Raw genomic sequence first — 12994 nt, 5'->3', positions numbered from 1 at the left:
CTGGGATTGTAGATACCAAGTTGCTCTTGCCATTTCTGGGGGAGAGTTCAGTTTCAATCATATCACCATATGACCTTTTCTCATTACAAACTATAATGTAAAGTTTCATTCATAGAAGCAACTTTGATGTATATTCATAATAAAAGTACCCACGGTGTGTTAAAAATAATTTTTCATTTTGAAATTGAAAATACCTGTCCCAATGAACTCCATTCTAAACTGGCACTTCCAATGTATACATGTTGTTTATCCACAATCCAGAATGATGACTGCATATGGCCATCATTGTAAGCAGTCAAGTTCATGTACATCACTTCTGCACCTAGAGAAAATTAAAACAAAACAATCAAAATGTGCTAAAATATAAAAGAAATTTAGCAGTGCAATCTTTAGGAATTGACAAATTTTATCGTTTCAATAATCCCAATAATAAGTGTATTTTGAAGTATGTCATTTGGACATAACTACTATGCATACACATTAAGAAGCCCATTGACCTAAGTGAGACATGATTTTAATAACCATTCATAGGTCTATGTTGCAAGGAGATGAAATCCTTTTTCTGACACCACTTTTCCTGGACAAATAACAAGGTCTGCTCCCAGACTCTGGAATCCCTTCCTAGAGAGGTCAGACTGGAAGCTCCCAAATTTATGTAACCTACTGCCTGCTTTTCAGAAAAAAATTACTCAGCACCTCCCTGGAAATCGACCTTCTTGAACAAAGATGGCGTGACAAATTTGCCTTCTTTTTTGTATCTATATTTCTACCTACCTTCAACAACATAGTAAAGAAAGATGTTGGAAATAAGACACCCTGAAGCTTGAAATTATTATTATTGTATTAAAATCAATTATTGTAACAAAGGATATTAAAATAAAAATTACAACTAACATTAAAAATAAACCTAAATTAGAAAAATGAACCAATTTATTAATCTTCAGCTCTGTTTTTGTCAGTAGCATAAATTTTAAAAAATTCAATACTTATTGCACTTGTGCTATTATTAAATGCTTATCACACAATTCAGACAAAATTATGTTTCATACATGTTGCCTATTTATAGTATTGTATTCTAAACAAATGATTACATGCACATATTACTGCTGATGCATGCTGGACTTCCCAACAATGCAAAACAAGGTCGCCAGCCAACATTTGCTTGTTAAGATCTATTGAAGAACTTGACCACTGACTTGCATTTGATATATTCATTTGGGAAATAAATTAGTCACTATGATTTTAACTCTATGTTACACAACAGATTAAACATACATGATCTCACAACCTCTGAGGAAGCCTGCCATAGATACAAATGAAATGACAGGAGAGAATACTTCTAGAACATGGCCATACAGCCCAAAAAACCTACAACAACCCATACATGAATTGTTTTTCAAAAGTTTCTTCTTTCTTTTTGTTTCCACCACCCCCTGATTTTCACTCAATGTCCCCAACAGCTCTCCAGCACCCATTTTGGGAAGCACTGTCCTAAACCATGATCCTCTTTGTAAGCAGATGAAGTATTTTTAGTTTTGGTAGGCTTCTGTCAACTCAGTGAAGAAATGGCCTTCAATACTGTACTGTATTGTACATATGTGTTGTTTTTCTTTTTAAAATGCTTTTAATTCTAATTCCATTTTAACTTTTGTATGATGTGAAAATTTGGATATTTCTATTTTTAACTTTTGTAAGCTGACTTAAATTCCAGAATTGAGAGAAATTTCAGAATATTACACAAAATTAAAAGACTTGTAATGTCATTTCAAAACAAGAAGTCTATACATAATTTTATTTAGAATAAATGCCATATAAGTATGGATTCAGCTTCATTTATTTTACTTATTACTCTGTGAAGAGCAGGTGAAAATTGACATGTCCAACTATGTTAACTGATATTTTACTCAATTAAAAATCTAATGTAATAAGCAGGGTATTTCCATAACAAATTCCTGTGATGTCTTGAAGACGAACACGTATGCTGTTACAAAACTTTTCTATGATCTATAGCCTCCTTTGTCATCTGGAGTGTTATCCAGATTTCAAATATATTTACAGACCAGATGGTTGAAGGTGGGATCATAAGGAGTGAGGTAAAAGGAAAAGTAAATGCATAAAGTATTGGCAATGACAACTAAAATATTAACGAAGGCCATCTGACAAAATTACAACTCCAAAATATTGCTAATACTAAAAACACCATGGCACTAGGTGGGTCTATTAATTCATGCAGCGAGATATGAATTTGTCATGCAGATTCAAATCTCTGATGATTGATTGGAACTTTTTAATGAAATGTAAATGAACAAACTTTTGGTATAATCTTCCTTTGAAGTTTCACTGCTTCATGTTGGCTACTGTAAAGTAGGAAATAGTGTGTCCTGAGAGGCTGAATGTTCTCCCACTATATTAAAAAATGTTTTTAACATTACCATTTGTTTTCATTAAGAAGTGCTGGTCTATCACCATAGGTTTGAAAGAGTATCATAGATTTTTATCCCATAACATGTGTTAATTGATGTCCAGAGAAGTCACTAGGTTGATAATTCAATTTTAACCATCATAAGGGTGAAGGTTTTTCTTCCCTATGCAAATATGCTTGCATTGATGGTTTCTAAAGCACTATATTTGTTTGGGATACTGCAAACATTCTCATACTTAACACAGTCTTTTGGACTGATTACTTTTCTGTTGCAATTTGTATCCTGCTTTTATGTTTTTTTATATGCTATATTATTTGTTTCTAGTACTTTTAGTATTATCTGTTCCAAAGCATGGAGTCTTTTTGACAGGAAAACAGGTTTATCTATTAAAAATATGATCTCAACTGCACCGAGATCCATTACTTTTTTCTGATTTGATTTTTGAAGCACTACTTCTTTTGATCCTAATCATGAGTATTCTGATATTGTTAAGAGAGTTGCAGCTATTTAACCCCAAAAGCAAGTAAGCCAGCAACTCAATAGGTAGGAGTGCTGATTTCTGTTAAAATTCTTCACTCATTCTCAATGAGAAGACTGCCTTGGGGAGTGGTTGGCTTCAAATGAGTTCCAAGTGCCATAATGATACCATACACTGAAAGCATTGGGTAGTTCCAGATGAAAGCGTTATTGTGCAAGCTTCTTATCCCACTCAAACATTTTACTGAGAAGCCAGATGTTGACTTGAATTCACAATAGCAGTTACATATGCATAAACCACAGTTATGTATCCATAATTGATTAGTATTCATGCTCTATACATATTCATGGTTGTTGCAATAATATGAGGAATACACAGGGATCCAAAAGTTCCCCAATCCTGCCTTGCTGGGGAGCAGGTGCTGCAAATGACTAGAGAGAAGATCTCTATTCATGATTGAAGTGGGTGGGCCAGCAGACATTACTTAATTAAGCATATCTAATTAAGTAACTGGTTTAGCATCTTGGCTATGATTTTCTACTTGTATTTTCCTGCACTTCTTCTGTTTTTGATGGTTTGTTAGTTGTCATCACAGAAAAAAAAACACATCTAAGGGCCTGGTCACAGAATCACAGAGCTGGAAGAAGAGTCATCCAATCCAACCCCATCACGCAGAACACACAATAGACCACACCTGACAGATGGCCATCAAGCCTCTGCTTAAAGACCTCCAGAGAAGGAGACTCCACTACCATCTGAGGCAGCATATTCCACTACTGAACAGCTCTTACCATCAGAAGCTCTTCTTAACATTTAGGTGGATATACTTTAATAAAGGGATATCAAACTCATTTTCACCGAGGACCACATCAGCTTTATGGCTGCCTTCAAAGGGCCACTTGTAATGGTAAGGCTGTATAAATGTAATTACTTCTTAACATTTATGCGATGGGAAGTTGCTGCTAACTGTGAGAGAAATAGGTTTAGCAGCAACTTCCCATCACATAAATATTAAGAAGTAATTTAGCCACCCACTGCATGGCTATGAGCCTCCTCCTAGTAGACTCAAATCAAGGAAAAGCTTCATAAGAACCACGAATTTTTTAATGCTGGTAGCCAGATTTTGTTCGTTTTCGTGGTTTCTTCCTTTCTGTTGAAATTGTCCACGTTTGTGGATTTCAATGGCTTCTCTGTGTAGTCTGACATAGTGGTTATGAGAGTGGTCCAGCATTTTTGTGTTCTCAAATAAAAAAAATTCTAAAATTGCAACAGCAAAAACAGCAGAGAGAAAAACAGGCAGGGACATCTAATCACCTTTCAAGAAGAGTTTGCTCCAGGCACTGTCAGCCCATTGTATGCTAATCAAGGTGGTCAGTTGAAAGATCCACACCTAGCCCAACTTACAAAAGCCCTTTGTCTCACCCTGGTCATTCCACAGATATATAAACCCCTTTTTCCCAATTCCAGCAGACCTCACCTCTGAGGATGCTTGCCATAGATGCAGGCGAAACGTCAGGAGAAATGCCTCTAGAACATGGCCATATAGCCCGAAAAAACCCACAAGAACTGAGTGATTCTGGCCATGAAAGCCTTTGACAATACAATGTAGTTGCTGTTGCCCATTTTTGGTCAAATGATATTTAGCCGCTTGTGCTCCTTCTATTTTTATCATTTTTATACTAATTTATGCAATGCTTTTAATGCGAAATAAATAAACCAGAGACACCATACCACACAACATCCTCATTCATTAAAATAAGTAAATGAATAATGAATAATAATATTAATAAAAATAATAATAATGTGAAACTATGTTGCTCTGACACTTAAAGTTTAATACTTAGTTCTATATAAATGAATGAAAAATAGAAATAATAATTAAAAATGAAATTCTGTTGCTCTGGCATCAAAAGCCTAATATTTGGCACTATATAAATAAATGAATAACAATAGTAACAATAGAAAGATGAAACTATGTTGCTCTGGCATTGAAAGCCTAAAATGCCTCCCACATGACAACCACCCACCAATTGCCAAGGGTGCAGTGCCCAATTTACCATTGTGCTTCGGTGTGTTTAAGCACTGGGCCTCGTTGGCCAGGGAAGACCACCTTCCTGCCAATTTTTTAAATGATGGATTTTGCATATGTGGTGCAATTCTAAATTTGAAGGTGTTCTGTTTTGGAGTGATTTCAGACATAATGACAGTTGATAGCCTATGGGAACATGCCACAAAGCAGGGAATATAGGCTTACCAGACCTACCTCCTTCAATACCCAAGTAATTAACCTCAAAATTTAACTAGCACAGGACCTCATTTGTTTTAAATACAGCACTGCAAGGGTGGTCCAGACCTCATGTATCACATTATCCCCAGACCTCTAAAAAGAAGAGCAAAATGGAGTGAATTGTCTTACTTCAAAATCCCTTTCCTAATTTGTGCCACAGAGTGAGGGCCACTGTATTCCAGCTCAGCTAGGAGGGGAATTGAACTTTCCTGCCCCCAGATCTGGCTCCTCTGGGGAAAGACTGCCTGGCCCTGGGGCGGGAAGGGAGAGACTGCTACTTGCCTCATGGCTGCATCCACCAGAGCTTCACTCAGATATTCCAGAACTGACTGCGAGGGGCAATTTGCATTCAGCATCCATTCAGCACAGCCAAAGCAGCAGCAGCACCATGCATACTATTCCCCTGTGGTCTCCAGGACACTAGACACTGCAAGGAAATGGTCATCAGCAAGAAACACATTCCCTCATAACTAGGTTCCTGCTGTGTTTGAAATGCAGAGGGTGCAGCTAGCTCTTGGTAGAGAGGGTGGTGCCAGCACAGGGAGAGTTTTAATGTCTTAGGTCACATAAAATGATGTGTTCAGTAGATTTGGCCTGTGGCCTTGGATCTGGCCCATGTGCTTTAATACATGGTCACCAATGGAAATAATGGCTATCATTCTATTGGCTGCCAGTTGTATCTCCCTAATCCTCACTTACCAAAAAGCATCTGAAGTAATTGATGGGAGTCTCTTCTGTTAGTATGTGGTTTTATATGATGAGAAAATTGCTTATAGCTTAAACTGTGTGGTTAATTAATGCATGAGTTAATACATAGAGTTGTAATGCATTGCTAGAGTGTGACTTTAGGAGGTTCCTGGGCTGGCCAGATAAAGGAGGGTAGATAATATAGGAATGTGCTTCTTGCAGTGTGTCCTGATGTGAAGGGACTTGGTTGAAAATTCTCTTATTTATATAGTGTATATTTGCCAATAAAGTTGTGCCACTTTCGTCTTGAAAGCTGAATTAAGGAGTCATTCTTCCCTTCAGGCAAATGCTTGAAAGGTCGAAGGAGACTGAGATAAGGAAGGTAATTTATCTCAATTAACCAACATGTTCTCCTGTTCCTGGGGAAGCGACTGACCGATATCCCCATTCCTTTTCATCAGTTATTGTCATTGTGAGAGGCAGGAGCAAGGCCCCTCTAACAATTACCCTTGTACTGGAGATTGCCCTTTCATGGAGGAGTTCAAAGGGAGTGGAGCCTGAAGCTGAGGTGCATGGGCTTGGGCAAGCTGATGCTGTGGGAAAGGAGGAGACACAGGAGGGTCAGCACTATAGAGGGAGGGAGGGAGGGAGGGAGGGAGGGAGGGAGGGAGGGAGGGAGGGAGGGAAGGAAGGAAGGAAGGAAGGAAGGAAGGAAGGAAGGAAGGAAGGAAGGAAGGAAGGAAGGAAGGGGCAAGCCTTGGAGTGTATGTGTTTGTGTGTGGTGGGGGCACTGTCCACACAGGGCTCCGGGGCCAAAGCCAGGCAAAGCACCTTCCTGGCTTACAAGGCATGTGTGACATGATCCTAGGTTTTGTATTCACAAGTCATCAATGGAATTCTGGCCACGACCTCCTAATACAGTGTTCCCTCACTTATCACGGGGGTTTAGTTCCTGGCCCACCCGTGATAAGTGAAAATCTGCGAAGTAGGGATGCCATATGAATTTTAATATTTATACATTATTTTATATATATTATATATTATTTTCTTACCCACGCTTCCTTACCGGCCATCCCAAGGGCACCAAAGTTTTCAATATGCCTGCCTCCCTGACCTCTGTAGAGCCATGCAGGCAGCAGCAGACCAGGGAGGCAGGCCTTCCCTGTCATGCCTCAGGCCGCCGCACTTTCGGGGTCCCTGGCCTCCCTGGCCTCCAGTGGACGTAAATATTTAATATTTTTATTAATATTTTCAAAAACTCACAAAACAATGACTCCACTAAAAGCAAACCACGAGGTAGCGAGGGAACACTATACAAACAAAACTGGGTTAAATAGAAATATATACAACACATCCAGTAAGAAATGAAACTAAGTAAATTCAAACCAGAAAGTTTTCAATATGCATGTAAAAACAGAAAAAAAATTGTAAAATCAGACACCGTGCAAATATCTCCTGTTCTCTGTTAACGTACTGTTAATGAATGTTAATGTATTCTCAATTCGCTTTTGACACAATAAATAAATAAATGTTAATGTAATGGAGCGAATGCAATTCAGTCACAACACAAAAAAGAAAACCTTATTTGACAAGCATATAATATTAATACAATTATACACACGCTGATCATCAAAATTAATGCCTACAGATGTAAAAATGCAGATGAAAATGGACAACTATGCAGAATGCCTGAACTTTTTACTCTATTTCAACTTTTATTATTTTTAGGGAAAGTAGTGTTATTGTTGTTGTTTTTAAATAAGCAGAGAGATAATGCTATAACATTTTAGTGGATGAAATTATTAGGTGATCAGATTTCGCCCTAATAACATACAACATTATGAGTATGCCTTAATAGCCATAGCTGCGGCCTATGGGATCCTGGAATTTGCAGTGTAGGGTTAGGCATTTACAGTTCCCATCTGGAAGACTCCAGTGCCTTTCCAAACTACCAATCCCCAAATTCCATAAAATCTAAACCTGGCAGCCGAAATGGCCTAATATTTTAGTAGTGTGAAAATGCATAAAAATGGCCCTGTTCTCTCCTCCTTTATCAATACAAAAGTAAGCCATTGTAAAGAAATATTCCAATGGCATTCACACTACTTACCAGGTGAATAAAATCTGTTAAAGCACTATGGACACTCTAGATGTGAACCTCAGAAAGCTACTTTTGAATGTATTTTGTGAAAATGGTCTTGGTTTAGGAATTTGTTTTAGGGATATATAACTTAATGAGATAAATAAAGGACCATTAGTAGTATATCTGACTATGAGAGGAATCCTGTTAGTGGAATACATGGATGTAACTTCTCATTATACTAAATTTTGGAAATGGGCATTTATAACCTTTTGGAAAACACCTTTTGGAGATCATAACTTTTAGAAAAACATGACCTGTCAGAGAAGAGCCAAAAACCCTTTAGAGTAGGATTTTCTGTTGTGGTATACAACCAGATATAATTTTGCAAGGCAATGGTTTCAGTTGTTAGACTGAATAACCTGTTATCTTTGATCTGTTAGAAAAACAACACAGCTTTAAAATTGTTTTTCAGTGCCACACACACACACACTCCCATAAAACAATTTGTTTTATATCATGCACCGAAGAGACAAAAATGAAGCAGACTTGGATAAAAATAACGTTTTTGGTTTATTCACAACCTTCATATGTTCAGCATTAACAAGTACAAAACTTATCAGTCCAGTTTCAGATATGTTTGAGATGGTTCCCTGTGCCATTTGGCCAGGGCATCTCTCTTGTAGTAAAGCAGTTATCAGCAGGTCACATAGTCAAAAGGAGAGAAGAGGAGAGCATTTGGTCTGCAGTCTGCCTGTAGTGCAAAGTGATCATGAGGTCTGCAGCCCCTTTTATAACTTCTCAGGAACCATAGAATAAAAGAAGCTGCATACCAGAACATATATACAGGAAACAGTAAGCACTAGCATCACAGATAAACATTATTAGAGAAGGTTGTCATTTCTAACAGTAAAGTATATCACTTTTTCAAACATCATGGAAAAAAGTATTCAGTCCAGCTCCGACAATGAAGTTCCCTTCTGCAAAGTTTCCTACTGTTTTCTTCATCATTTTCTGTCTAAGTTGAATTTTTTTCAGTAGTGTCACCATTGAGAGGAGGGGGTGGGGGGAAGGTCGGAGAAACACAGACGTTCAGTATCAAGTTGCAGCACTGTGTCTGCAGAAAACAGTGCCATAAAGAAGCACTCTGAAAAATAGTAGTGGGAGGTGCTGCAGCCTATCCCTGCTGATTTGAGTCCATGAAAGATGATGCTCTAAACATTTGATGGGACCATGTTTGTGATGTCTGGCTTTTGGATTGAAAGGTGACTGTCACTGGGACAGAATGAAACTACAAGGAACCCTTGTTGCCTTATCCTGCACTACTTTTTGTTGTTTATTCGTTCAGTCGCTTCCTACTCTTTGTGACCTCATGGACCAGACCACGCCAGAGCTTGCTGTTAGCCATAGCCACCCCCAGCTGCTTCAAGGTTGAGCCAGTCACTTCAAGGATATTATCCATCCATTTTGCCCTTGGTCGGCCCCTCTTCCTTTTCCTTCCATTTTCCCCAGCATCATTATTTTCTCCAAGCTTTCATGTCTTCTCATGATGTGACCAAAGTACTTCATCTGTGCATCTAATATCTTTCCCTCCAGAGAACAGTAGGGAATTATTTCCTGGAGTGTAGACTGGTTTGATATTCTTGTGGCCCAAGGCACTCTCAGAGCTACTACCTGCACTACTACCCTCTTCAAAAGCCATTGTAGCATGGTAAAGTTATTTATGTATATTTATTTTTTCATTTGCATATCACCCTAATTAATTTACTTTATTTGTATCCCAGCATTCTTCCACTACAGTTTAGGGACTCCAAAATGAAACCCACAATGGGTTCTAGAAAGAGTCTGTTATAAAATCCTGGACAATAAATAACATTTTAAACAATTAAAATCACTACATAAAACAACAAAATCATTTAAAAGACATAGAAATGTGTCAAAAATAAACAAATCTTGTCCACTCTCAATATTATAAGGAAATATACTGGAAATTTACTGCTGTATTTTCTCGTTCATAGTTATGTTCAATTTTGATTATATTGGGTCATCAGTCTATGTTGTGATAAATAGGAGACTTTCTACCAAATTACATTACTGGCTTTGTTTTTATTTTATCTGTTAGAGGGAAAATATTGTCCGCATTAATTAAATTAATTCGGTGCCTAGCAATGCATGTATCTTAAATCTAGTGATCCCAAAGCACTTACTTAAATTTATACAACATTGTTTTCTGTGTAACACATTGCAAGAAAAACAAGCTGCCTTAATAGACATAACATTCTTAGAGAAGAACTTGAAAAAATGTCTGAGGGAAGTGAATCCACTGCCATAACATAGGAGATTAAATACTAACAGAAGAGCAATTTCACATTGGATGTATTCCAACTACACAGAACTAAACAATCACATTTCCAGACATTTTAAGCATCTCTCCTGGTTTTTTTGTCAAAAGCTTGGAGATGTTCCAGAAGTTCCATTAGTGTAAATTTTCTGCATTCAAATTAGGATAAGTGTAAAAATGGAGGAATACACAATATTATTATTATTGTTATTATTATTATTATTATTATTATTATTATTATTATTATTTTGTATTCTCCCCTATCTCAGGGGACTCAAGGTAGATTCCAGCATACACAAACACAAAAGCAAATATTCAATGCCTAGGAACAATGAAACAGATAAAGGTAAAGGCTTTCCCTTTTGTCTCTGTGGGGTGGTACACATCGGCTCTAGGGGTTGGTGCCCATCTCAGTTTCTAAGTCAAAGAGCCTGCATTGTCCATAGACACAAAGGTCATGTGGTCAGCATGACTGCATGGAGCACTGTGCTGGTACAGTAGTGCCAGGAGCTCCAATTCTGTTTGCTTTGCATTAAATGTTTGTTTGCAATCCCAGGGATTTTGCAGCAGGGTGGCTTCCTGTTATAGTTTGCAATCATAGGGCAAGCCACCTATCAATTATCGTTAGGATCCCTGGTCCCGCCCCTCTCTGGGTTTTTTGGAGGGAAGGGGCCATTTTTCAGTTAGTCTCAGCAAAGGAAGTCTATGCAGAGGATGTATACAGACGTCCTCTTGTACAAAGGCTTCGTCCCTTAAGACTTCCTGGGGCAGAACAGTCTTAAGAGCCTCTAAAGATTCCCAAAGGTTCCAGGGAAACAGCCTTACAGCCCTGAGGAATTCCGGAGGGAATAACCACTCTAATCGTCAAGATCTCCAGCTAAGTGACTACAGGCCTGCTGGTACGTCTGCTCGGTTCTGAGACGCAGTTCAGCCGGTAGTGGATTTAAATCAGTCAGGTTTAGGTTCACAGTAGCCTGGAAGGAGCTAGAAAGAGGAATTTTCCTTTGAACAAAGTTATTGAAGATAGTGCCTGTTCTCTGTGAACAAGTTTGAGAAAACTGGTTTCTTTACCAAGCAAGCTTTACAATTCCTGTTTGTTCATCAATAAAAGACTGTTATATTTAAACTCAAGCCTCCTAAAGACTGTTTAATGAGGGAATTTCTCTAAAGGCTTCTTTTCGGGGGCCCTGGCTTCCCGCTGGATTCAAGCCACACATCCTCTCTTAAAAGCACTTCATTTTAGGTCCAGCGGCGACAGAACAAGCACCGTTTACCTTCCCGCCGAGGCAATACCTATTGATCTACCCACATTTGCATGTTTTTGAACTGCTAGGTTGGCAGAAGCTCGGGCTAACAGTGGGAGGTCACCCTGTCCTGAGGATTCAACCTGCCAACCTTCTGGTCAGCAGGTTCAGCCACTCAGCTATTTTATTGCATAGCTTACACCTGTTTTAAACCAGACAATTGTGTGATTAGAGAGGTGTATGTATGGCTATGTATTCAACATTTTGTGAAGTAGAGCAAAGTGAAATTTTCATGTTATTCAAGAATAACACATTTGAAACCTAGTTTTAGGTCCTAGCATGAAGTTTCCAGCACAAGGAAAACCCATATCTACATAACTATGTTGAACAATAGAGAGCCTCTGCAAATTTGTATATGCTATGCACCATATGCACATATATATGTCAATCTTGTGTGTCTACTGAGAGCATGTTTTGGGAATTGTGAATTTTGATATGACCCATGGAAAAGTAGAGGGTTGTTTTGCAGAGAAAGCATCAATGGCACCTCAGGGCCAATCACCACTGACTTCCACTGCTATCATTTCTGTGCCCAGGAATTCAAAACAGCTGTGGCAAAACAGTAGGAAGAGTAAAGGGGATTGGTGCTTCTTTTAAGTTCTTGGGATGGGATAAGCGATTGCCTTTTGACACTCAACTCACAGAAGGGAATGGTCATTTTTAAATAACAGTTAAGGTACTTAACATTGACTCATGGACAGGCCCGTAGCCAGGATTTCGTTTCGGGGGGGGGGAATTTCAGGGGGGGTTTCGGGGGGGCTGAGTTTCGGAGGGGGGGCTGAGTCTGAGTGAAAGAGGGTCTAGCCTAGCAAACCTTTTGTATCATTACTCCAATACCCCCATGCATATGGGATATACTGAGTATAGTGATCAGATCATGATATGAATAAACATAACAGTTTAAATAATGCACCAGTAAGGCCTTTTCGCGAACCACCATGAGAATTTCGGGGGGGGGGGGGGGCTGAAGCCCCTCAAGCCCCCCCCCCCCCCCCCCCGGTTACATGCCTGCTCATGGATAAGACCACTCAGGTATTTTGGGTTGATTTTTGACTTAAATTTCTAGAACTATACCTAGGGTACTCCATTCTTAGAATGATGGAGTTTGTATCAGGTTCCACACAATTTCTATGGGTGTGGCTACATTGTAGAATTAATGCAGTTAGAAACCACTTTAACTGCCTTGGCTCAAAGTTATGGAATTATGGGAACTGTAGTTTTAACAGGCCTTTAGCTTTCTTTGCCAAAGAGTGCTGATGCTTTCACAAACTACAACTCCCAGAATTCCATAATATTGAACCATGGCTGTTAAAGTGGTGTCAATTTGCATTAATTATACAGTGCAGGTGCACCCAAAGTGTTTCTCTAGTAATGAGCTCCACCATGACGTCTCA

The 12994-nt window shown here is 38.7% G+C and overlaps 1 protein-coding gene across 6 annotated transcripts in view; it reads right to left on the bottom strand.

Moving 5' to 3' along the window:
- Positions 1–12994, bottom strand: part of PLD5 (phospholipase D family member 5) — a 125360-nt gene that overhangs the window by 24848 nt on the left and 87518 nt on the right. For all 6 annotated transcript variants that reach the window (XM_060753888.2, XM_060753890.2, XM_060753891.2 and 3 more), the window contains one exon: positions 195–322. In XM_060753888.2, coding sequence (XP_060609871.1) covers positions 195–322 — 128 coding nt within the window. The remainder of the gene's footprint in view (positions 1–194; positions 323–12994) is intronic.

Source organism: Anolis sagrei, chromosome 1 (assembly GCF_037176765.1).
Source record: "Anolis sagrei isolate rAnoSag1 chromosome 1, rAnoSag1.mat, whole genome shotgun sequence".
Taxonomy (NCBI): Eukaryota; Metazoa; Chordata; class Lepidosauria; order Squamata; family Dactyloidae; genus Anolis; species Anolis sagrei.
The sequence above is the reverse complement of the archived record's forward strand: the minus strand, read 5'-3'. Positions and strand labels throughout refer to the sequence as shown.